At 47.0% G+C, this 25,196-nt stretch overlaps 2 protein-coding genes across 3 annotated transcripts; both read right to left on the bottom strand.

Annotated features, from left to right (window-relative positions):
- Window positions 1-722: 722 nt before the first annotated feature.
- On the bottom strand, window positions 723-12,335 carry SLC45A1 (solute carrier family 45 member 1). Of its 2 annotated transcripts, XM_070956109.1 has the most exons (8): window positions 11,936-12,335; window positions 10,111-10,203; window positions 8,929-9,153; window positions 6,387-7,111; window positions 5,118-5,271; window positions 4,145-4,321; window positions 2,358-2,563; window positions 723-989 (listed from the first exon to the last, which is right to left on the bottom strand). In XM_070956109.1, exons 1-8 carry the CDS (start codon window positions 12,333-12,335, stop codon window positions 723-725), a joined length of 2,247 nt encoding a protein of 748 aa, XP_070812210.1. The 2 variants fall into 2 exon arrangements, with proteins under 2 accessions (XP_070812210.1, XP_070812211.1); XM_070956110.1 differs by lacking the exons at window positions 10,111-10,203; window positions 11,936-12,335 and adding an exon at window positions 4,957-4,977 and having other exon boundaries at window positions 8,929-9,037.
- A 5,014-nt stretch (window positions 12,336-17,349) lies between these two features.
- CLDN16 (claudin 16) lies at window positions 17,350-21,601 on the bottom strand. Its single transcript, XM_070956111.1, is given in 6 exon segments — window positions 17,350-17,438; window positions 18,225-18,419; window positions 19,324-19,488; window positions 20,324-20,336; window positions 20,338-20,427; window positions 21,488-21,601. Coding segments are annotated over 6 exon segments (666 nt in total).
- Between the last annotated feature and the right edge of the window lie 3,595 nt (window positions 21,602-25,196).

Genomic DNA, 25,196 nt, shown 5'->3' with positions numbered 1-25,196 from the left:
CATTAAGACTTCACCTCCCATAATTCCCCAGCCTGCATGCTTTAAAACATCATCTCCCATAATTCCCCAGCTTGCATGCATTAAGACTTCATCTCCCAGAATTCCCCAGCCTGCATGCTTTAAAACGTCATCTCCCATAATTCCCCAGTTTGCATGCATTAAGACTTCACCTCCCATAATTCCCCAGCCTGCATGCATTAAGACTTCATCTCCCAGAATTCCCCAGCTTGCATGCATTAAGACTTCACCTCCCATAATTCCCCAGCCTGCATGCACCCAGTTTGCATGCATTAAGACTTCACCTCCCAGAATTCCCCAGCTTGCATGCATTAAGACTTCATCTCCCAGAATTCCCCAGCTTGCATGCATTAAGACTTCATCTCCCATAATTCCCCAGGCAGCATGTTCCATAATATGAATCAGGAATTTTGCCCTCCTATTTCTGAGTCAATAAAGAGAGTAGCCCCTCCTTGCAAGCCCTTCCTTGAGATCCAGAGCAGCGGGTTAGTCTAGATGGTCTCTAAAACCCCCTACCACCTTTGGCATTTTGATATTCTACCAAAAAAAAAAAAAAATCCCAATCAGCCATCTTGGATATTTTATTTTTATTAGATATGCATCTAGGATTATCCTTCCCCACCGCCCCAGCCAAAAAAAAGAGAACATGGCACATGGGGCCAGAAATGCCAATTATTATTATTATTATTATTATTTGCATTCCTTCATATCGTCAGCATCAGAGGTTGCTGTTCGTCCGGCAGTTCCTCCCCTGGGGGGATTTCGTAAAAGACGCAGAGCGAGGAATACAGGCAGCCCACGAAAGAGACCACGCTGGCAAAGTACATCACTCCGTTGGCACTGCCCACCGCTGCCGTTAAAGGACCCATGACGATAGAGACCAGAATCTGGGCCAGGAAATATTGACAGCTCAGGAGAGAGATATCAACTCCCATGCCTCGTTTAGTGCCGTCTTTGTCGGTGCCGGCAAACTGTTTCGAGAAAGACAGAAGAAAGAAAGAAAAACCCCAGAAGATTTTTTAAAAAATTGCAAAACTCCATCTTCCACGATAAGACTTGCAAAGATGTTCCCAAAAAAATACCTCAACATCTTGGAAATGTAAGAAAACTCAAGGAACATATTACCATCTATGGTGGATGTGCCCGGCGGCAAAAAAAATTTGGACAAATATAAAGAAATGGATAGAAAAAATAATAGATCAATTGAAAGAAAACTGGAAACATTCTTGTTAGGAATATTCACGAGAACATACAACAAGAAAATAAAATACTTGATCCTACATAACAGCTGCAAAACGAATAACATATGCAAAAAATTGGAAACAGGAAAGGACCGCAACAGACGAAGAAGCGATAGAAAAAGTTTTAGAATGTGCTGAGAATGGACAAATTAACAAAAGAAATTAAAGAAAAAGAAGAGATGGATTATTATATAATATGGAATAAATGGTATGAATGGCTTGAGTCGAGAAATAAAGAATAACAATCAGAGGAAAGAAGTTAGAAGTATAAAATATGTATATAACAAATGTATAGAAATGTATAAATTTAAGGATATAATTAAAAGTATAAAATATGTATATAACAAATGTATAGAAATGTATAAAATTAAGGATATAATTAAAAGTATAAAATATGTATATAACAAATGTATAGAAATGTATAAAATTAAGGATATAATTAAGAGTATAAAATATGTATATAACAAATGTATAGAAATGTATAAAATTAAGGATATAATTAAGAGTATAAAATATGTATATAACAAATGTATAGAAATGTATAAAATTAAGTTTATTAATGTTAGAAAATACAAATGTAACCAAAGAAAAAGGGACAATGGGGAAAAAAAAAATGAAGAGATATGGGAGGAAAGATATAATAACGGAAAGAAGGCCACGAAGAAACAATGTTTAAAAAAGAGGAGATATTTATATGTTGTATTTTATGTGATTGTCATATCTGTGTCATAATAAAATTAAAAATAAAAATTGCAAAATTCGCTAAGCTTCGTGCCCTGGATGATTGCATGGCGATAAGAAGAGATTATAGATTATATGCATATATTTCTATATGCATAGAAATATTGTAATTATACAACAATATTTGGACTTCAAAGTGGACTTCAATTCCCAGAATTCCCCAGCCATTCCTCAGGGAATTCTGGGAGTTGAAGTCCACCCGTCTTCAAACTGCCGTAGAGTAAGAAGTTCTCTCATTTCTAAACCAATTTTAAACGCTTCGACCATTCTTTTCTAAAGGACTCCCTTCTGAAAGACGAAGGCCCTCTGTACATGCCCAGAGACCCTCCGGCTGAGAAATTTGAGCAATTGCCATACCTGCTTACTTTGATAGTAGTCGCACAGCAAGGAGTAAGGAAGCGTGCAGAGGGTGGAAAAAAGCACGCCGTAGGTGACGCAGAGCGATAGGATCACGTAGATATTTCGAGTCAAGGTAGCCAGACCGGTGCCGAGACCGAAAACTAAATAGGCTATAAAATACAGCGTGCGGATGCTGAGATATTCTTCCAGTTTCTCAAGGGAAGCTGCCAAAGGAAGAAAAATCAATTCTTAGAACTAAGGAGAAATTTCCTGACAGTGAGAACAATTAACCCGTGGAACAACTTGCCACCAGAAGTTGTGAATGCTCCAACACTGGAAGCGTTTAAGAAGATGGTTGGATAAACATTTGTCTGAAGTGGTGTAGGGTTTCCTGCCTAAGCAGGGGGTTGGACTAGAAGACCTCCAAGGTCCCTTCCAACTCTGTTATTCTATTCTATTCTATTCTATTCTATTCTATTCTATTCTATTCTATTCTATTCTATTCTATTCTATTCTATTCTATTCTATTCTATTCAACCTATACAACCCGGCTCATTCCATACCTTTTAAACCGAGACACTGCAAATGGCAAATGCGTTAATTGCAAATAATTCATTTGGAATGAATAAACCTATCCCTTCCTGGTGTTTTCGTCGTGCATGCGATTTGATTCTCTATGCCTTTTTTTTTTTTTTAAAGAGTATTTTTGTGTTTTGTTTATGAGCCATCTTCGGTTCCATGCAGGAGGAAGGAAGGGAAGACAAAGGAAGGGAGGAGAGAAGATGGGACGGAGGAAGGAAGGAAAGGAGGGAGGGAGGAAAGTGAAGGAAGGAAGGAAAGCCAAAGGAAAGAAGGAGAGAGGGAGGGAGGGAAGGAGGAAGGAAAGACAGGAAGGAAGGAAGGAAGGAAGGAAGAAGATGGGAAGGGATGGAAAGATGGAGGGAGGGAGGGAAAGGGAGGCAGAGATGAAGGAAGGGAGGAAGGAAGGAAGAGGGGGAAAGGAGGCAGAGATGAAGGAAGGAAGGAAGGAAGGAAGGGAGAGACAGAAGGAAGGAAGCAAGGAAGGAAGGAGAAGGAAGGGAGGTACAGAGGAAGGAAGGAAGGAAGGAAGGAAGGAAGGAAGGAAGGAAGGAAGGAGACGGGAAGGGATGGAAAGACGAAGGAAGGGAGGGAGGGAAAGGGAGGCAGACATGAAGGAAGGAAGGGGGAAAGGGAGGCAGAGATGAAGGAAGGAAGGAAAAAAGGAGAAGGAAGAGAGGGACAGAAGGAAGGTAGGAAGCAAGGAAGGAAGGAGAGGAAGGCAGGTACAGAAGAAGGAAGGAAGGAAGGAAGGAAGGAAGGGAGGGAGGAAGGGAGGAAGGAAGGAAAGAAGGAGAAGGAAGGGAGGGAGGGACAGAAAGAAGGTAGGAAGCAAGGAAGGAAGGAGAAGGAAGGGAGGTACAGAGGAAGGAAGGAAGGAAGGAAGGAAGGAAGGAAGGAAGGAAGGAAGGAAGGAAGGAAGGAAGGAAGGAAGGAAGTGGGGAAAATAAGCACAGGAACTTTCCACCATAACTTCTGAATTAAAGCCACTAGTGGAATAAAGTCTGGAAGAGTCTTACAAATCCCAATGAGACAATCCTTAAAATGGGCGCAACAACCTCCGTTTTAAAGGATGCGTCTTTCCATTACCGTGTTTACAAAGTGGTAAGAGCCCTCTCAGAGCTTCAGGACATTCTTCCCCCGCCCCCCCGAAAACCCACCGCCTGAATCCCTCCCCCCCCCGTGTCATCCCTATTATACCCAAGTCGCAACTCCCACCGATTTACCTGAATACAACGCCGCGCTGAATGCGTAGACGCACATGCCCCAGCACCCCATGGTGACACCGGCGTTGTACCTCTGGCGCTCGTCTGAATCCGGGGAGGCTTTGGGGTTCCCTTGGTAGACCACCTCTCCCATGAAGTCGGTGTAAAAGAGTAACATCCCTTCAAACGACAGCCAGCCTGCGAGCGGGGACAGAGAAGACAACAGGGTGTCCGAAGAGACATGTCACCGGAGGAAAACGTAGGAAGGAAGGAAGGATGGTGGAGGAGAAGACGGTTAGAAGATGGTTTTTCAAACAGGGTTGGAGGACTGAGGGCCCTTCCAGAGCCTGATAAGCTACGTTTCCCCACCAGACACGCAACAAACCAGGATTGGGCAGCCACAATGCTTGGATTGGCACCCGTGGCCAGCCAAGCTGTGTTTTTCAAACAGGGTTTGAGAACCGAAGGCCCTTCCAGAGCCTGATAAGCTACGTTTCACCCCCAGGCGCACAACAAACCAGGATCGACAGCCACAATACTTGGATTGGCACCCGTGGCCAGCCAAGCTACGTTTTTCAAACGGGGTTGGAAAACTGAGGGACCTTCCAGACCTTGATGAGCGACGTTTGGCTCTTAGGCACACAACAAACCAGGATTGACCAGTCATAATGCTTGGATTGGCACCTGCACGCTTCCGCTCACTTCCGCGCATGCTTTATGCTCGCGCATTATGTCCGGGCGGGTGGGCGGAGCCTCCCGCAGTTGCCACTACCGGTTCGCACGAACCGGACAGAACCAACTAAAACCCACCTCTGATTGGGACATAGTTTAACCTATTGGCTGGCCTACCTCTCCTGGTTGTTGTGAGGTTAAGCCGTTGGGAAGGATGAAGGAGAGCCCTAGACACCTCCTCCATCTTTGTTTCTCAAACTCAGCAATCAGAGGACACTCTCCTAGATGAAGGAATCAAACTAATCTTTTTTTATATATATACCTAGGAAGTGGTTGATGCAAAGGTTGCGAAGAACTTTTGGCATGTGACAGACGGTGGAACACAGGAGCTTTATCGACAGCGGCTGTTCAGAGACGTCGTTCAAGCCATTCAATTCACTCTCGTACTTAACCCCGTTCAGCAAAATATTTGCTACCTGCGTCACAAAATCGGTCCTTTTAGTCAACGCGGCGCACAGGAAGCTCCCAAAGAACAATGCAGTATGCCCCCAAGTTATAATCTTGCTGCTTGGATCACAAATTACAAACCAGAAAATAAGCCCTAGCACGATTTTTCAGGATGCTCGTAATATAAGCCCTACCTCCAAAATAAGCCCCAGTTAAGATTCTCAGCCGGATGCATTTATTTATTTATTTATTTATTGGACTTATATAGTACCGTATTTCCCTGAAAATAAGCCCCAACCAGAAAATAAGCCCTAGCATGATTTTTCAGGATGCTCGTAATATAAGCCCTACCCCCAAAATAAGCCCCAGTTAAGATCCTCAGCAGGATGGACGCATTTAGTACCGTATTTCCCTGAAAATAAATCCCAACCAGAAAATAAGACTTAATGTGTCTTTTGGAGCAAAAAATAATATAAGACCTTATTTTCAGGAAACACGGTATATTATTGCAACTAGCTGAAGATGAATATTATAAAAAAAAAATCTGTCTTTTCTTTAACATTTCCTTCTGTGCAAAGGTATACTGCTTAGAAGCATGGAGGTTCTACAGAGGGATGCCTGGGAATCCATTTCGGCCTTATTAGAACCTGTTGTCAACTCTCAAAGCATCCCTGGCCTGCTCTCGAGTTGCCATAGGCCAGGGGGGATGGGAAACCAGCAAAATGACACAGCAGCCAAAGACAGATGCACATTCCACGCTTATCTCTCTCAAGGCTGTATCCCAGGGTTACCTACAGCCACCGAAGGGGAGTGACCTCTACAACCCTCGAATTTGCTCCATTGGCGAATGTGATTGATGACACACCCTGGGGGAAGGGGGGAACCAGGGTCATAACTGGAGCGTAAATTACGTGGGGTCAGAGCTGGCTTCACTTGGGAAGGTACGGACTTGAAGCTCCTAATAAATAACTGGATTTCTTTTGAAGCTTGGCTCGAGATTTAATTAGGGCATCCGTAGGAACCCTGACACCTGTCTTCCCATCACAGCCTCACCTTTTCCCGGCGTTTACCACCGCAAGACATTTTTGCATGGAGCAACGACGGGAGGCTCGAGCAAGTGAGCCTGGCTGCCTTTCCAGCTCACCTGTTGGCTGAACGTGACATTCCTCCGCCGCGTGCTTTCCGGAATGTTCCCGGTGATGATATCCGGGATTGCCAAAGTCTGTGGCCGTTTCAGGATTCCCGACGAACGGGGCTTTATTGCGTCCAAGGACCCCACCCTCAATCCTTCCCCGCCATTTTCTCTGCTCTCCAAAGCTGCATTTTCGGGGCAATGTAACCCCTCTGGAGCTCGGGGCAAGCTGACGCTGACACCCTGCCCCGGTAAGCTTCCCGGGATGGACAGGTAGCCGTCGGTTCCACCGGTGAAGCAGTCAATGAGGACGCTGTCGATATTCGAGGTGCCGAAGGAGGAGGCGAAATCGTTGAGCCCCGTCAAAGAGCTGTCCCAGCTGATCAGGCTGCCGTATCTCGGGGTCAAGGGGCTGAGGGGAGACATGGGGCTGGTAAAGTTGGCGTACATACGGACCGGGTTTTGGGACCCCGCAGGACTGTCCAGGGGACACTCCTCGAACAGGAGCGGCGGAGAAGGCGGGAGGGTCAGATTTGGGCTCTTCATGATGTTCTTTTGTTTGCCGAAAGACGACAAGGAGCGTTCGGGGATGCTGACCAAAGTCAAGATGGTGGCCAGCGTCAGGGTGATGGAGGTGAAGATGTAGATGACGCGCAGCTGTCCGCCCACGGCCTTCCCGAAGGCGGTGCCGTTCCAGTGAATTCCACCCACGACGTAGCCAAAGCCGCCGCCGAGTCCTGCAAGGAAGGAACCAAAGCCCGGGTCAGTTTTCATTCTGGAACGTCTCTCTCCACAGCCTTAGAAAGAAGCAACTTCTTTTTTTTTCCAGTAAAAGAAGTGGCTGCTTTGAAGAGTTCCCAATGGAGGGATGCAGCTACTTTAAAGAGTTCAAAGCCAATGGATGCAGCTACTTGAAAGAGTTCAAAAACAGTTGTATGCAGCTACTTTAAAGAGTTCAAAGCCAATGGCTGCAGCTACTTTAAACAGTTCAAAGCCAATGGATGCAGCTACTTTAAAGACTTCAAAAACAGTTGTATGCAGCTACTTTAAAGAGTTCAAAGCCAATGGATGCAGCTACTTTAAAGAGTTCAAAAACAGTTGTATGCAGCTACTTTAAAGGGTTCAAAGCCAATGGATGCAGCTACTTTAAAGAGTTCAAAGCCAATGGATGGAGCTACTTTAAAGAGTTCAAAGCCAATGGATGCAGCTACTTTAAAGAGTCGCAAACAGTTGGATGCAGCTACTTTAAAGAGTTCAAAGCAAATGGATGCAGCTACTTTAAAGAGTTCAAAGCAAATGGATGCAGCTATTTTAAAGCATTCAAAGCCAATGGATGCAGCTACTTTAAAGAGTTCAAAGCCAATGGATGCAGCTACTTTAAAGAGTTCAAAGCCAATGGATGCAGCTATTTTAAAGACTTCAAAAACAGTTGTATGCAGCTACTTTAAACAGTTCAAAGCCAATGGATGCAGCTACTTTAAAGACTTCAAAAACAGTTGTATGCAGCTACTTTAAAGAGTTCAAAGCCAATGGATGCAGCTACTTTAAAGAGTTCAAAAACAGTTGTATGCAGCTACTTTAAAGGGTTCAAAGCCAATGGATGCAGCTACTTTAAAGAGTTCAAAGCCAATGGATGGAGCTACTTTAAAGAGTTCAAAGCCAATGGATGCAGCTACTTTAAAGAGTCGCAAACAGTTGGATGCAGCTACTTTAAAGAGTTCAAAGCAAATGGATGCAGCTACTTTAAAGAGTTCAAAGCAAATGGATGCAGCTATTTTAAAGCATTCAAAGCCAATGGATGCAGCTACTTTAAAGAGTTCAAAGCCAATGGATGCAGCTACTTTAAAGAGTTCAAAGCCAATGGATGCAGCTATTTTAAAGACTTCAAAAACAGTTGTATGCAGCTACTTTAAAGAGTTCAAAGCAAATGGATGCAGCTACTTTAAAGACTTCAAAAACAGTTGTATGCAGCTACTTTAAAGAGTTCAAAGCCAATGGATGCAGCTACTTTAAAGAGTTCAAAAACAGTTGTATGCAGCTACTTTAAAGAGTTCAAAGCCAATGGATGCAGCTACTTTAAAGAGTTCAAAGCCAATGGATGGAGCTACTTTAAAGAGTTCAAAGCCAATGGATGCAGCTACTTTAAAGAGTCGCAAACAGTTGGATGCAGCTACTTTAAAGAGTTCAAAGCAAATGGATGCAGCTACTTTAAAGAGTTGCAAACAGATGGATGCAACTACTTTGAAGATCAATAATGCAAATAGAGGCAGCTACTTTAAAGAGTCGCAAACAGTTGGATGCAGCTATTTTAAAGAGTCGCAAACAGTTGGATGCAGCTACTTTAAAGAGCTGCAAATAGGTGCCTGATTCTTTTGCCTTAAATCAAAGCACAGCACGGCTGTGACTACAACTGAACTACAACTCTTGCTCAAAAGAATTCGCACCAGGCTCTGGATGAGAGAATCCGAGCCTGGGTTTTGCTTGGCTCGGCTTTATGGCTGTTGGGAACCACCTAACCATGACTCAACCAGCAGGCGTTGCGGGGAAAACTCACCAGCTAAAAGAGCGTGAATGTTGAGCGCCCGGTCTTGATCCGACGGGCGACAGACGTCAATCATGTAGGCATGGCTGGGGTTGTCGGCCGAGTCGGCACAGAAATCCATCAAGATGACTCCGCAGATAGTCAGCGCGATGCCCCACTTGTGATTGTTGCCTGTGTCCGAGACGGCAGCGCCGATATCCCGACCATTCAGCATCAGGGAGAGTCCCAACAACGCCCCTGCGGAGTAGGTAGAAATGTCCACTGGAAGGACAGTAGGATCGTGCCAGCAACGGGCGATAACACCCACATTCTGTGCTTTTCCTTCCCATCCATCACATCTTTCCTTCCTTCCTTCCTTCCTTCCTTCCTTCCTTCCTTCCTTCCTTCCTTCCCATCCATCACATCTTTCCTTCCTTCCTATCCATCCCTTCCTTCCTTCCCATCCATCACATCTTTCCTTCCTTCCTTCCTTCCTTCCTTCCTTCCTTCCTTCCTTCCTTCCTTCCTTCCTTCCTTCCTTCTCTAACACTAGAAGTTTTTAAGAAGAGATTGGACAATTGTCTGAAATGCGATACGATTTCTTGCCTGAGGAGGGGGTGGACTAAAAGACCTCCAAAATCCCTTTCAGCCCTTCCTTTCTTCCTCCCTCCCTCTCTCCCTCCCTCCCTCTTCCCTTCCTTCCTTCCTTCCTTCCTTCCTTCCTTCCTTCCTTCCTTCCTTCCTTCCTTCTCCAACACTGGAAGTTTTTAAAAAAGAGATTAGACAATTGTTTGAAATGCGATAGGCTGGGTTTCCTGCCGGAGCAGGGGGTTGGACTAGAAGACCTCCAGGGTCCCTTCCGGCTCTGTTATTCTGTATTCTAAATCACTCCCAAGCAGGGCTTCCGTTGTGTGTATGGCATTCCCGTTCACCCCTTCAAATCCCCTCCCCAAAAGGCTCCTTCGCCCTGCCCATGGCTTATAAACTGGCTATAAATATTCAAACTCCGTTTTTTCCGCAAATAAGGGTCAAAATCCGGCCACAATTCCCCGCACCGCATATGTCCCAACGCCTCGCATTTCTCCAAACCAGCTGAATCAATCAACAAAAACGAAATCTCCCCGCAAGCAGAAAGGTAGCGTGTCAGTATTTTAACTCCGGGATAGCTAGCTTTCTTAGTGCAAGGAGAAAAGGGCCCCCCTCTCCTCCAATTACCGATTGCCAAAACGAGGATGAAAGGTCTCCTCCGTCCCATCGGGGAATTGCACCGGTCACTCCAAGCCCCCAATAAGGGCTGCAGCAAGAAACCTAGGCAAAAAAAAAAGAAAAAAGAAAATTGGAGTTAGGTGACTTGGCCGTCAGTGTTAGTAGGATCCTTCTGGATGGTTTTCCTTGATTACGCTGCTGTTACTCACACCCCCAACACAATTAGGACAAGCCACTTGTATATAAATAAGAGAACAGATCCCGCTGCCTTCTAGGACTGATGATGTTACCCAGTTGGGTAATAAAATGTCTCCAAGAAAAACAAGCTCAGGGAGCACCAAGGACCCCACAGTTCTTGTCTTCTTCTTCTTCCTCCTCCTCCTCTTCCTCCATGCAAAGCCGACTCCCTTCTAGCACTGATGATGTTCCCTAGTTGGGTCATGAAACATCTGCAAGGAAACATCTGCACAGAACGCACCAAGGACCCCAAAGTCCTCCTCCTCCTCTTCCTGTTCCTCCTCCTCCTCTCCACACACCTCACTCCCTTCTAGCACTGATGATGTTCCCTAACTGGGTCATGAAACATCTACCCCCCCCCAAAAAAAAACCCCAATCAAACTCAGAGAGCGTCAAGGACCCCACACTTCAGCCCTAAACTACAAATATTCTCTTCTCGCAGACAGAAAGACCACCCCGCATCTTACGTCAAAGAGAATCAAGAAGAGTTAACCTGTGGCTCCGTTGCCTGAGCCTGGGCTATCGACAGATGCAGACTCTGAGAGTGAGGGGGAGGAGTTGGCAAGGCCTCCCTCTCCAGGACCCTCCTCTCTGGCAATGCCTCCGGAGGACACCGAAGGCCAAGAAATAGGCCCAGAGCCAAGCATGTCCCCGCAGCCACAGGTGGATAGCGACAAAGGAGATAAGTGCTGGCTGGATCCTCGACAGCGGCGCAGGGAGAAGCATGCGCAGCAGAGGGGAAGGCGTGCCAGAGATTATCTGAGTCACTGGACCACACCCCACAGGGTATAAATGTGGGTGTGGTGGCCGGTTCAGTTTGTGATGAGCAAAAACTAGAAATAATCCATGATCTCTGCGTTACTGGACTTCTGCCTGCCTTGTCAGACTGCATTTGGACTAACCCTTGTATTGCTGAAACTTTGCTTGCTTTATCGGAATGCTTGCAGTCTAATCTTTGTTTTGTGTGAGTAAAGTCTGAATTGGCAGCGAGCCACTGGGTGGCTGCCAGCTTTATCTTCAAAGACTTTGTCGCGTGGCTTATTAACTCCGGGCCGTCTGTGGGGGTGCGTGTGTGGGACGGGGACAGAACACTGGGATGGCAAACCTATGCCATGCGTACCACAGGTGGCACATGGAGCCATATCTGTGGGCACGCCCTAGCTCAGCTCCAGCGCGCATGTGCACACCGGCCAGCTGATTTTCAGGCCTTGGGGAAGGCTGTTTTCGCCCTCCCCAGGCTCCTAGAAAGGCTCTGCAGCCTGGGGAGGGCCCACCGTTCCAAAAGCGGGCGGAGCACAGGGGGTCGTGCACGCATGTGCGGGGGGGTGGGGCGCATTGAATTGGGAGTGTGGGCATGCGCGCGCACGATCCCTCCACACTCCCCTTGCTTTTGGCACGTGACGGCAAAAAGGTTCGGCATCACTGACCTAGAGCCTCCTTCTCACCCTCCCTCTTTTCCCGGGGCGTAGTCGCTGATTCTTTTCTCCCTAAAAGCTCTTATAGGGCCAAGGCACTCTTGACAAGAGTCCCACCCAGGAAACGCACAACATTTCGGACTTTTCAGAGCCGGCCGGGTCCCCGGTTTGAACTGCCTCACCCAGAATCGGACTGATAAACCACACCATGCCGTACAGCTGATCCGGCAGGCCCATCTGGAGCAGGGCCGGCGTAACGTAGGCCGTCTCCATGGCGTAACTGAACTCGATCCCGAACAAGATGCACCCGTTGAACAGCAGTTCCAAGAACGATCTCTCCGGGTGGATCTCTCCGAAGGGGGCGCGGTCCTTGGGGCAGGGGGTGTTGGGAGGAGGAGGCGGGGAGGGCCGGATAGATTTCCTCCGCTTCGGATGCCTTTTGAAGTTGTTGGCCCGGTGACTGATGTGCCGAGGGACGGAGCCGGGATAATGCGCCGCTTGGGTCCTCCAGAGATCCGGAGAAGAGACGGTAGGGAAGAGCAATTCGCTGGACGGGCTCGCCAGGATGGTCGGAGCGGTCATGGTCTTGGACTTGCTGGAAGGAAGAAGGGCACGGTGAGTTTGCTGGCAGGAGACGACCAGGCTGAGCCCGAGGGAGGGAGGGAAGGAGGGAGGAGTCAAACGCGTCATTAGTCTCGAATCCCTTCGTTCCCACTAGCGATCCTTGAATTCCTTCTATTCCTATCTACCGCCAATTCGCTTCAAACGTTGGTAGTTCGGATTCTTGTAGAGAGCTTAAGCTTGCAATAAATCTTTATATCCATTTGAAATGCCTGGACTTCCTGATTTTCCTGCCCTTGATATTACTCTTTCTCTTTCTCTGTCTCTCTCTGTCTCTCTCTCTCTCTGTGTCTCTCTCTGTGTCTCTGTCTGTATCTCTTTCTCTCTCTCTCTCTCTCTCTCTCTGTGTGTTTCTCTGTCTCTCTCTGTCTCTGTCTGTCTGTCTCTCTGTGTGTGTCTCTCTCTGTGTCTCTGTATCTCTTTCTTCCTCTCTCTCTCTCTCTGTGTGTTTCTCTGTCTCTCTCTGTCTCTGTCTGTCTGTCTGTCTCTCTCTCTCTCTCTGTCTGTCTCTCTGTCTCTCTTTTCTGTTTCTTTTCTCTCTCTCTCTGTCTTTCTTTCTTTTCTCTCTCTCTCTCTCTTTTTTCTCTCTGTGTCTCTCTTTTATCTCTCTCTTTCTCTGTGTCTTTCTCTTTCTCTCTCTCTCTCTCTCTCTGTGTCTCTCTGTGTCTCTGTCTGTATCTCTTTCTCTCTCTCTCTCTCTCTCTCTCTCTCTGTGTGTGTTTCTCTGTCTCTCTCTGTCTGTCTGTCTCTCTCTCTGTCTGTCTGTCTCTCTGTCTGTCTTTCTGTCTCTCTCTTTTCTGTTTCTTTTCTCTCTCTCTCTGTCTGTCTTTCTTTCTTTTCTCTCTCTCTCTCTGTGTCTCTCTTTTATCTCTCTGTGTCTCTCTTTTATCTCTCTCTTTCTCTGTGTCTTTCTCTGTCTCTCTGTCTCTCTGTCTCTTTCTCTCTGCCTCTCTCTCTCTCTTTCCCTCTCTCCTTTTTGTTGTATAATATGAGCAAAGTTTGACCAGTTCGGAATTTTGTTTTTTAAAAAAAAATTGAAAGCCAAGCAGCAAATTAGAAATATCTCTAGCCATATATTTCATCCCACTTTGCTAAATGTTGGCTTGCAAAGAAAATATATGTACTGGCATGATGTCATTTTTCTATCTGGCACTTCAAGTTGCTGTGGTCACACATTTGCACTCGTTTGCCGGCTAATATAAATTCTATCACTTATCCACACTTTTTTTTTTAAAAAAAAATCCACTTTGCTTCTTCTCAACCGGAAAGCTGAGCTCATCATCTCCCTGAGATGCTAGATTTCTATGCACGGGGATGGCTGTTTTCACAGAGCTGTCTTTTGTTCCTGCCGAGCCAAATATTTTGATTTGGGAAGGCAATCGATGGAGATAGAGATAGAGATAGAGATAGAGATAGAGATAGAGAGAGAGAGAGAGAGAGAGAGAGAGAGAGAGAGAGAGAGAGAGAGAGACTGCCTGAACTAAAATGACCCCTTAATTTTGGGAGGCGAATGCAGTCACATACGAAACATTTTCTGAATTATTCTCCAAAGCACCTGTCCTGATGGCAAGACAAGAAACAATGGATGGAAACTAATCAAGGAGAGAAGCAACCTGGAATTAAAGAGAAATTTCCTGACAGTGAGGACAATTCACCAGTGGAACAGCTTGCCACCAGAAACTGTGGGTGCTCCAACACTGGAAGTTTTTAAGAAGAGTTTGGACAACCATTTGTCTGAAATGGTATCAGGTTTCCTGCTCGAGCGGGGGGGTTGGACTAGAAGACCTCCAAGGCCCCTTCCGACCCTATTATTCTACGCTTGTCGCTGAGAGACGAGGAAAGCTTCCCTCGGCTCAGAAACCTAAAATCAAGAGGACTAGAAACTTAGGGGAAAAAAATCAACCCAGGGGAGCGAGATGCTCTCTGCATTTGCGAGGAAAGCTTCCCTCGGCTCAGAAACCTAAAATCAAGAGGACTAGAAACTTAGGGGAAAAAAATCAGCCCAGGGGAGCGTGATGCTCTCTAAATTTGCTAGGAATGCTTCCCTCGGCTCAGAAACCTAAAATCAAGAGGACTAGAAACTTAGGGGAAAAAATCAGCCCAGGGGAGCAAATGCAGAGAGCATCTCGCTCCTGGCCTTAGCAAGCAATTTTAATTGGGAGGGAGAGGGAGGAGGGAGGGAGGGAAGTGTAGGAAAATCATGGCCCATTTGGGAAGGTGGGAGTCTGGGTACGAGACACCCCCCCCCCGGCGCTTTTCTCTTTGTCTGCCCCCACCCACCCAGCAAAGAGGATGGGGGGGATGCAGATGGACCGAGGATGCTCGGCTCCTGTATCCTCTGCAGGGCCTGGAGGCGAGGCGGTCGGGTACCAATCGGAAAGTCTCACCTGGATCACGATGGAGGAAGGAGCATCCTTGGGAGGCAGGGACCGAATTCCTGCAGAGATCAGGGGTCCAGCTGCCCTGCTAACTTCATCCGCCCCCTCCCCATAAGGAAAGCTGGAGGAGGAGGGGGGGGTCAGGCTGGGAGGTGATGTCACCAGCCTCCGCCCTCCTCTGCTCCCCACCCCAGCTCTGCAGACACCCGCCCACTTTCTCCCCGGCTCCTCTTAAAGGGACAGGACGGCAGGAAATCCCAGGCTCTCTGCTTTTACCTGGTGGGCGGGGTCGGAAATGCGATCTATCTATCTGTCTGTCTGTCTGTCTGTCTGTCTGTCTGTCTGTCTGTCTATCTATCTATCTATCTATCTATCTATCTATCTATCTATCTATCATCTATATCTTCTATCTAAATCTATCTATCTCTATTTATCTATTTATCTATTTGTCTGTCTGTCTATCACCTCTCTCTCTCTCTCTCTCTCTCTCTCTGTATATATATAGATATTACAAACTATTCTAAAAATATGAATTTTATATATATAATATATGTATATATATAAAACAGATTAAGAGAGTTGGAAGGGATCTTGGAGATCATCTAGTCCGACCCCCCACCCAAGCAGGACACCCTACACCATTTCTGACAAATGACAGTACAATCTCTTCTTGTAAGCCCATCTATCTATCTATCTATCTATCTATCTATCTATCTATCCATCTTTCCCCCCCTCTCCTATCTATCTGTCTGTCTGTCTGTCTGTCTGTCTGTCTGTCCGTCCGTCCGTCCATCCATCCATCCATCTATCTATCTATCTATCTATCTATCTATCTATCTATCTATCTATATTTGCCCCCTCTCCTATCTGTCTGTCTGTCTGTCTGTCTGTCTGTCTGTCCGTCCGTCCGTCCGTCCATCCATCCATCCATCCATCCATCCATCCATCTATCTATCTATCTATATTTCCCCCCTCTCCTATCTGTCTGTCTGTCTGTCTGTCTATCCATCCATCCATCCATCCATCCATCCATCCATCCATCCATCCATCCATCCATCCATCCATCCATCCATCTATCTATCTATCTATCTATCTATCTATCTATTTATCTATCTATCTCTCTATCTCTCTATCCATCCATCCATCCATTCATCTATCTATCTATCTATCTATCTATCCATCCATCCATCCATCCATCCATCCATCCATCCATCCATCCATCCATCTATCTATCTATCTATCTATCTATCTATCTATCTATCTATTTTGCTGGACTAGGCGGAACTGTCGAGCTTTGGCTGAGAAAGGAGGCTGTGCAGCCTAGCGGTGTAGGAGCTGCGTGTTTTGATCCGGTCCCGCGTTCGAGAGTAGCAAGGAGATGTGGCCCGTTGTGCCCGCTTCAGCCCAGCCTTCTGGGCGGCATAGTTGTTTGTGAGGCCTGCTTAAAGGGGCGTTTTCTATCCCAGCGATTGTTGTGAACGAAACGCGGGAGAAAAATCACAGGACCGGTTCAATTTATTTCCTGCTTTTGCTTGGATTTTCCCCTGCAATAACCCTGCGAGGTAGGCTGGTCTGAATCCTAATCTAGTTCAAATCTCCGGACAAGAGAGGAATCCAAGTTAAAGCATAAAATCCTAGCCTGGAAGATTGGTGGGGATCTTAAAGATCATCTAGCCCAACCCGCCTCTCCAGCGCAGGTCCCAGGATCTGTAGAGGACTTCGCTTGGACTCCAACGTGTAAAATATATTGGCGCAATATGTAAATCTTAGTGGCCAAAGCAGGGAGGAAGTGAGCAGAAAGGAAAAAGTGGAAGACACGCCCCTTTTTATTACACCGGCCAATGAGGTCTCTCAAGATGGCCCAATGAGATCCTTAAGCCAAGCCTTGTCAGCCTGTGGAACTCACTGCCACAATCAAATCAAATCAAATCAAATCATCAAATCAACTCATTAAAAAATCAAATCATTTTTTTTTATTCTTTTTCTTTCCGTCCACTGACATTCCCCCGAAGTCTAAGACAGAGTTCTTCTTTAACGACGGATATCTGCTTCTTCCATCCTTCGGATGGGAGGATGAGGAAAGAGAGAAAACAATAAGAAGGAACAGACAGTCCTCGACTTACGACGATTCGTTCCAAGTTACAACGGCACGGATAAAAAGGACTTACGACCGGTTTTCCCCACTTTCGACCATCGAAGCATCCCGACGTGGTTCAAAATCCAGACGCTTGCCGACCGGTGATCCCCTTTTGCGACCTTCGGATGAACAAAGTCAACGGGGAAGTTGGTTTCGCTTAACGGCCATGTTCCTAACTTGAACCGCTGCAGTGATTTGGTTAATGATCATGGCCAGAAAATGTTGTACCATGGGGCAAAATTAAAAATGTCTTGCTTAGCGACAGAAGCACGGTGGTGGTCGTAAGATGAGGACTAGCCCTGCTATTGCACAGGTTCAAAAGAAGGCAAGCTGTTGGGGTTTTTTCGGACCCTATGGACCCATATGGACCCTAACCATATTCTCTTTTAAAGCATCTCCTGTTGGCCTCCCTAAAATCTGAGATGTGAGAGACGGGAATCCCCGAACACCATTTTCCACTTCAGACCCGGGAAGCCACTGCGTACATCTTGGAAGTCGATCTCTGCAAAGCTGGAGGGGCACCTCGAGACTTCCTGCCCAGGTCAGCTCCTGTTTTAACGACCGGGGAAAGCAAAATTCAGTTTGCGACGGGATCGTGCAAAAGGTTAACCGCTGGGCTGGCACTCCAGCAAAACGAGTGTTTTGTTTTGAACGGGATTTTGGCCAGCTGCTGTGGTCCGCCAGCAGCCTGTGGAGCTGGCAGCGGAGTCGGACAGCAAGGAGGCTGGGGAGGAACATGGGCCAGTCCTGGAGCCTGGGGAGGGCTCTGCGTCGGAGGCAGAGAAGGGGCCAGGGCCATCTGGGAGTGATGCGCGGACTCCGGAGCCTCCAGAGTTGGACAGCAGAGAGGCAGAGGAACAGAGGAGCCTGTTTCTAGCGCATGCATGTGGCAAGAACAGCTAAAACAAAAGGGGCGACTCAGGAGTAAGGCTTGGAGATGATTGGCCCTTCCCATAAGGCTTAAAAGAGGAGCAAAGGCACGTGGGCCCTTTGCAGGAAAGCAACGTTGTTAATTCTGTTCCCAGTCGGCATCTCTGTTTGATTCTGGACTCCGTGTGTCTTTGCCAAGTAGATTTTTCTTTGGCAGCGTGTCAGAGGAGATAAAGGTTGGTGATTATCCCGAAGGACGTCTCCCGTAGGACTTTTTGCAACTAATTGGGACTCAGATTTTGAGTGACAGGGAGCCGCAGCAGAGGGGTGAAAGAGCCACATGCGGCTCCAGAGCTGCAGGTTGCCGACCCTAAGGTCCCAAACCGGTCTTGGAGAAGCATGGGATGCATTTGAAGAAAACCCTAAGCAAGCATTGAGAATTGTCTATGTACCCATTTCACTGACCTGGAGAGGAACAATGGAGGCAGCACGACAGGATAATGCAGGCCGCCAAGTTTCCCGCCGAGCCGATCAATCCCAGCCAGCAAGACCACCCGAAGTCTTGGTGGACGTCCAAAAAGACGTTGTGGGGTACGTGGGCGGCCCTTTCCATGTAGGCGTTGATGGCGTACCACAGGGAGCCCACCAACCCCAGCACACCTGGGCAGGTGAGTCAAGACAGAAAAGGACCGTCATGATTGCGGCCAAAACTCCATCCGGCACTCAAACGGAGGAACGAAACTCTCCCAAATTTGAGAAAAATGTCATTTTCTTGGCGTTCGATGGAGGCCGGAATTCAGATCTTCCTGCATTGCAGGAAGTCCTCGACGTACGACCCCCATTGAGCGCCACGTTTCCGTCGCTAAGCGAGGCGGTTGCTGAGCGAGTTTTGCCTCGTTTTAGAGCTTTCCTTGCTGCATTTGTTAAGTGAACCCCTGCCATCGTTAAACGAATCACACGGTCCTTAAGTGAATCTGGCATCCCCCGTCAACATTGCCGGTTGGACGGTCGCAAAAGGAGATCATGTAACACTGAAAAAAAAGGGGACTTAGGACCGTTTTTCACTCTTACGACCGTTGCATCCTCCCCGTGGCCACACATTGAAAATTCAGACGCTTGGCAACTGACTCGTATTTATGACGGTGGCAATGTCCCAAGGTTATGTGATCCCCGTTTTGTGACCTTCTGATGAGCAGAGCCAACAGGGAAGCGGGATTCAACTTAACAGCCGTGTTACTAATGTAACAGCTGGAGTGATTCGTTTAACGATGGTGGCAGGGAAGGTCGTAAAAATGGGGCAAAACTCACTCGATGACCGTCTCAGTTTGGGATTTCATTTGTGGTCGTATGTCGAGGACTCCCCATGTTCCTACGATCCTCGCCTGCAACCCTTCGCAGCTCGCTTCCGGCAAGCCAAGGGAAGCCAGATTCGTTTAACGACCATGCGGTCCACTTAATAACTCTTGTGTTTCCCAGCGATTCTCTCAACAACCCTGGCGAAAAATTGTGATGCCATCGTAAAACAAGGACCAGATGTAGACGCGAGGCCACCGCGATTGCTTACCTCCGGTCCCGAGTGCCAATCCAGCCGCAGAATGCATCTTCCGTTTCATCTCCGGCTCACCCAGGAAGATTTTGATGCAGTCGAGACCTCCCACCAAAAGTACCAGGCCGCAGCCCGAAACCATGTCGGAAGTGATCAACAAAGCCCTCGTCACCACAATTTTCACTGCAAGGGAGCAAAATTAACAGAAACAACGGAAAAACAGAGCGGGGAGGGACCCTGGAGGTCATCTAGCCCAACCCCCCTGCTCCAGCAGGAAACCCTATTACCATTTCAGACAAAGTGTTCTCCAACCTCTTCTTAAAAACCTCCAGTGATGAAGCACCCACAACTTCTGGTGGCAAGTTGTTCCACTGGTTATTTTTTTCCCCCTCGGTTGTCAGGAGATTTCTGCTCAGTTCCAGGTTTGCTTCCCTCCTCGATTAGTCCTCGACTTACCACACCGTTCAAAGTTACAAAAACAGTGATTTGGGACCGTTTTTCACACTTACGACCGCTGAGGCATTCCCCGTGGTCCAAATTCAGACGCTCGACAAATGACTCGTATTTACGACCGTCGCCATATCCGCCGGGGGTGGGGGGGGGTGTCTTTCTGACGTTGGCAAAGTCAACGGGGAAACCAGACTCCCTTCACAACCATGTCACTAATGTAACAACTCCCCTTAACAACGGTAAGGCAAGAAACGTCGTAAAACGAGGCAGAACTCACTCAGCACATGTCTCGCTTAGCCACAGAAATTGCGGGCTCCACCGCGGTCGTAAGTCGGGGACTGACTGCACAGGGATGGTATGCATTTACTTTCCCTACCAGTTTTCTGAATCTATTAAGGATCTATTTTGGGGGGGGGGGCGGAGGGGGCCCTAATATTTTGAGGCCCCACTTAAGTGGCACCCGGGAAAAATATTTAGCTGAATGGCCGAGAAAAGCTGCTGCCGGCCCGTGTTGACAACATTGTCCTGAATGGGATGAAACGGAAGGAAATGAATTAAATCCGCTTACTGGGATGTTCGGCCCAAAATGGAATCGTACTGGTCACAGGTCTTAATGCCGTCTTGGACGTTAGTGACGCATTTCCTCCAGAGCCCTTGGCACTTGTGGCTGACCTACGAAAGAAAAGGGGACGGGCCTAGGATGGCAGGCGGTCCTCAAACTTACGTCCGTCGGAAGAGGCGACGGACTTGGCCGACATTACTTGTGACTCCGTTTGGCCGGCCTCTGGTCTCTTCCGGCCCGTCATTCATGCGGTTGTGTTTTGGGCGCCTGCATTTAAGGCCGCTGGCGGCGTCCTATGGCCGTGTGATCCCTGATTGATGATGATTTTGATAGAAATCAATCACCAGGAGATTGGGAGTTCTAGTCCCACCTTAGATGTGAAAGCTGCTGGGTGACTTTGAGCCAATCACTCTCTCTTAGACTATGCCACCTAGCTCCCCCCCAACTTTTTCAGAAAAGGAAGGAAGGAAGGAAGGAAGGAAGGAAGGAAGGAAGGAAGGAAGGAAGGAAAGAAAGAGGAAAGAAAGAAAAGAAAGGAAGGAAGGAAGGAAGGAAGGAGAAGGGAAGGAAGGAGGAAAGGAAGGAAGGAAGGAAGGAGGGAAGGAAGGAAGGAAGGAAGGAAGGAGAAGGGAAGCAAGGAGGAAAGGAAGGAAGGAAGGAGGAAAGGAAGGAAGGAAGGAAGGAGAAGGGAAGGAAGGAGGAAAGGAAGGAAGGAAGGAAGGAAGGAGAAGGGAAGGAAGGAAAGGAAGGAAGGAGAAGGGAAGCAAGGAGGAAAGGAAAGAAGGAAGGATAAGGGAAGGAAGGAGGAAAGGAAGGAAGGAAGGAAGGAGGAAAGGAAGGAAGGAAGGAAGGAAGGAGGAAAGGAAGGAAGGAAGGAAGGAGAAGGGAAGGAAGGAGGAAAGGAAGGAAAGGAAGGAGGAAAGGAAGGAAGGAAAGAGGAAAGGAAGGAAGGAAGGAAAGGAAGGAAAGGAAGGAAAGAAAGAAAGGAAAGGAAGGAAAGGAAGGAAGGAAGGAAGGAAGGAAGGAAGTAGAAGGGAAGGAAGAAGGAAAGGAAGAAAGGAAGGAAGGAAGGGGAAGGGAAGGAAGGAAAGGAAGAACAGCCAGGGAGGAGGTGGGAAGAGAAAAGCAGATTTCAGCCAAGCCCATCGTTGGCGTTTTCCTGCAACCGACCTCCAAGCTATCATCCGCGTTCACGATCCAGCAATCCGACCACGTCGCTGCGCCCAGAAACACGGTGGAGAGCAGAGCCACAAAGAAACACACCAGTTGTAAAGCGGCTGCCATTTTGCAGAACTGGAGGAAACCAAAATAAAGCTTTAATTTGACTTTTTTTAACAAGACATCATTTCTTTTTTCTTTTTTTTCTCCCCCCAGGGCTGAGGAATATATGCCAGTAAAAAAAAAAGATAAGAAAGAAAGGGAAAAAAGAGAGAGAGAAAGAGAGAAGAAAGAAAAAAAAAGAGAGAGAGAGAGAGAGAGAGAAGGAAGGAGAGAGAGAGAGAAAGAAAGAGAGAGAGAGAGAAGAGGAGAGAGAGAGATGATAGATAGATATTACTAAAGGAATTTTTAAAGAAGAATTAAAAAGCCAAAACCAACTAAAAATAAAAATAAGATAAAATATATATTAAAATAGCATTCTAGTATCCTTCCTTCCTTCTTTCCTCCCTCCCTCCCTCCGTCTCTTTCTCTTCCTTCCTTCCTTCCTTCCTCCCTCCCTCCCTTTCTTGTTCCTTATTTTTCCTTCCTTCCTTCCTTCCTTCCTTCCTTCCTTCCTTCCTTCCTTCCTTCCTTCCTTTCTTCCTTCCTTCCTTCCTCCCTCCCTCCCTCCCTTCCTCCCTCCCTTGTTCCTTCCTCCCCTCCCTCCCTCCCTTGTTCCTTATTTTTCCTTCCTTCCTTCCTTCCTTCCTCCCTTCCTCCCTCCCCTCCCTCCCTTTCTTGTTCCTTATTTTTCCTTCCTTCCTTCCTTCCTTCCTTCCTTCCTTCCTTCCTTCCTTCCTTCCTTCCTTTCTTCCTTCCTTCCTTCCTCCCTCCCTCCCTCCCTTCCTCCCTCCCTTGTTCCTTCCTCCCTCCCTCCCTCCCTTGTTCCTTATTTTTCCTTCCTTCCTTCCTTCCTTCCTCCCCTTCCTCCCTCCCTCCCTCCCTTGTTCCTCCCTCCCTCCCTCCCTCCCCTCGTTCCTTATTTTTCCTTCCTTCCTTCCTTCCTTCCTTCCTTCCTTCCTTCCTTCCTTCCTTCCTTCCTTCCTCCCTCCCTCCCTCCCTCTCTCCCTTCCTCCCTCCCCTTGTTCCTTCCTCCCTCCCTCCCTCCCTTGTTCCTTATTTTTCCTTCCTTCCTTCCTTCCTTCCTTCCTTCCTTCCTTCCTTCCTTCCTTCCTTCCTTCCTTCCTTCCTTTTTCTTTCTTTCCTCTGATATATTGCTACTTAAATACTTTTATCCTTTACTTTGAAAAGCATTACTTATTTCTCTTTGGATCAGTTTTATGATTATTATAAACGGAATAATCTCCTCTTTTCTTAAAAAAAAAAACAAAAAAACACCCATGTTCTATACGTTATGTAGAAGTAAAACCATTTTCTGTTTGAACTAGCTTTGGTAGACCTTTTTCACGAAGGCTTGCATAATCTTCGTTTTTTAAACTCCCGATCCTGTATTAAGGGGTGCAATTTCTCTTCTTCAGCCCTGTGCTAAGTCAGAATCCTGCTGCCATCAGCCTCTACGCACCCTGATTTAATCGATCTATTTTACGACGATGCATCGCTTTAATAAATGATGCTATCTTTCATTTGTGCCCTACCTAAATGGAAATATTCGTGGCTTTTCTTCAAAACTTGTTTTCTGAAAGTGGGGAAGTCCTTTTTTCCTTAACGTACCTTTTTTTTTTTTTTTTTTAGCTTTTAATTTGTCAATGGGTTTTAATTCGAATTGTTTTAAATTTTGGGCCAAAGTATGTAATTCTTTTAATAATTTTAAATTTTGTATTTGGTGTATGTTTTTAGTTCTGGCTGTGCACTGCCCTGAGTCCACTAGGAGAAGGGCGGTATACAAATTGAATAAAATAAATAAAATAAATAAATAAATTAAACTTAAGCCATTGCGGTCACAACGAGCTTCCTCTCTAAGCTTATACACGAAGAAGAATCTATTGCTTCTTGTGGCGGTCAGTTCCACCGGCTCAAAATCTTTTAGGCAGTTCCCCTCCCACTCGACCTTTTTTCCAAACCTCAGCATCTTTTATCCACTTGTAGATCAGGGGTGTCTCACTTTTGTGACACACTCTCGCAATTGCTGGGCTGGCGCCAAACTTGTGTTTTTGCACGCATTTACGTCCCCGAAATCTGCATTTTGCAGAGTGGGACCTTCTCTGTCTCTTGATTATGCTGAAAAAAAAAAAATATTTACCTGGACAATGGGATGGACGGACGGTCCGAGAAGCTGCTCCAGTTTGTAAAAAGCAAAGCTATCTGGAGAAGGTACCCCCAAAATTTGAGGTCAATCAAATGCAATATTTTATGGAATCGGGGGTAAGATTTTGGGCCGGGAAAACGGGATGAAAAAAAATAAAAATAAATCAGCCTTTATTTCAGAAATCCACTCCCCGCTCTCGTGATCGAAAATGATTCGGATGGGGGGTTCAATGTTCCTTTTTTATGTCCGTCCGGCTTTGAGGTTGAATGGGGGGACGGCGAAGATTTCTGGCAATTAAAACGCTTATGGGTCAAGGAGCAGCAAGGTGGACGCTGGCATCTTCAAAAGACTGGCACGAAAAAAAGGAAAAGAAAAAAAACCAGCTCAGTGGTTGTTCCAGCCATCCTTCTTTGAAGGCACAAAAGGGGGTGGGGGGGTGGGGGGTGGTGTTATAAATAATTCCAGTTAATTTGTCTCACCAAAAAAAAAAAGAGCAGGGGGTACCTCCTATGGGGAAATGGGGGGATTTTTGAGAGCGAATGCGTGGCTGGCTGGAAATCTTTTCCCTCCCTCTCTCCTTTGCTTCGTACCTTCCTTTCTTACTCTCCCCTTCCCTTCCCTTCCCTTCCCTTCTCTCTCTCTCCTTCCTTCCTTCTTTCCTTCCTTCCTTTTCTATACTCCTCTTCCCTTCTCTATCTTCTGCCTTTCCTTCCTTCCTTTTCTACCTCCCCTCCCCTTCTATCTCCTTCCTTCCTTTTTCTACTCTCCCCTTCCCTTCTATCTCCTTCCTTATTTCCTTCCTTCCTTCCTTTTCTATACTCCTCTTCCCTTCTATATCTCCTTCCTTTCCTTCCTTCCTTTTCTACTTCCCCTCCCCTTCTATCTTCTTCCTTCCCTCCCTCCCTCCTTCCTTTTTCTACCCTCGCCTCCCCTTCTTATCTCCTTCCTTCCTTCTTCTACTCTCCCCTTCCCTTCTATCTCCTTCATTACTTCTTTCCTTCCTTCCTTCCTTTTCTACGCTCCTCTTCCCTTCTCTATCTCCTTCCTTCCTTCCCTTCTCTCCTTCCCTCCCTCCTTCCTTTTCTACCTTCGCCTCCCCTTCTATCTCTTCTATCTCCTTCCTTCCTTCCTTTTCTATGCCCCTCTTCCCTTCTCTATCTCCTTCCTACTCTCCCCTTTCCTTCTATCTCCTTCCTTCCTTCCTTTTCTACCCCTCGCCTCCCCTATCTCCTTCCTTCCCTTCTTTCCTTCCTTCCTTTTCTAACGCTCCTCTTCCCTTTTCTATCTCCTTCCTTCCTTTCCTCCCTCCCTCCCTCCCTCCCTCCCTTCCCTTTTTTACTCTCCCCTTCCCTTCTCTCCTTCCCTCCCTCCCTTCCTTTTCTACCCTCGCCTCCCCTTCTATCTCTTCTATCTCCTTCCTTCCTTCTTCTACTCCTCCCCTTTCCTTCTATCTCCTTTTTTCCTTCCCTTCCTTTT

This window comes from Pituophis catenifer, unplaced genomic scaffold (genome assembly GCF_029215685.1).
Source record: "Pituophis catenifer annectens isolate HBS135680 unplaced genomic scaffold, rPitCat1.0.hap2 SCAF_18, whole genome shotgun sequence".
Lineage (NCBI taxonomy): Eukaryota > Metazoa > Chordata > Lepidosauria > Squamata > Colubridae > Pituophis > Pituophis catenifer.
This window is presented reverse-complemented; position numbering and strand designations above follow the sequence as displayed.

Bases quoted from the DNA above. Each gene is read 5' to 3' on its own strand.
- SLC45A1 (XM_070956109.1), bottom strand. From the start codon at position 12,335: ATGACCGCTCCGACCATCCTGGCGAGCCCGTCCAGCGAATTGCTCTTC. The intron at 9,154-10,110 runs GTAATTGGAGGA...CCTACTCCGCAG, and splicing joins CATCCTCGTTTTGGCAATCG to GGGCGTTGTTGGGACTCTCC. The intron at 5,272-6,386 runs GTGAGCTGGAAA...TTTGTGACGCAG, and splicing joins ATGTCACGTTCAGCCAACAG to GTAGCAAATATTTTGCTGAA.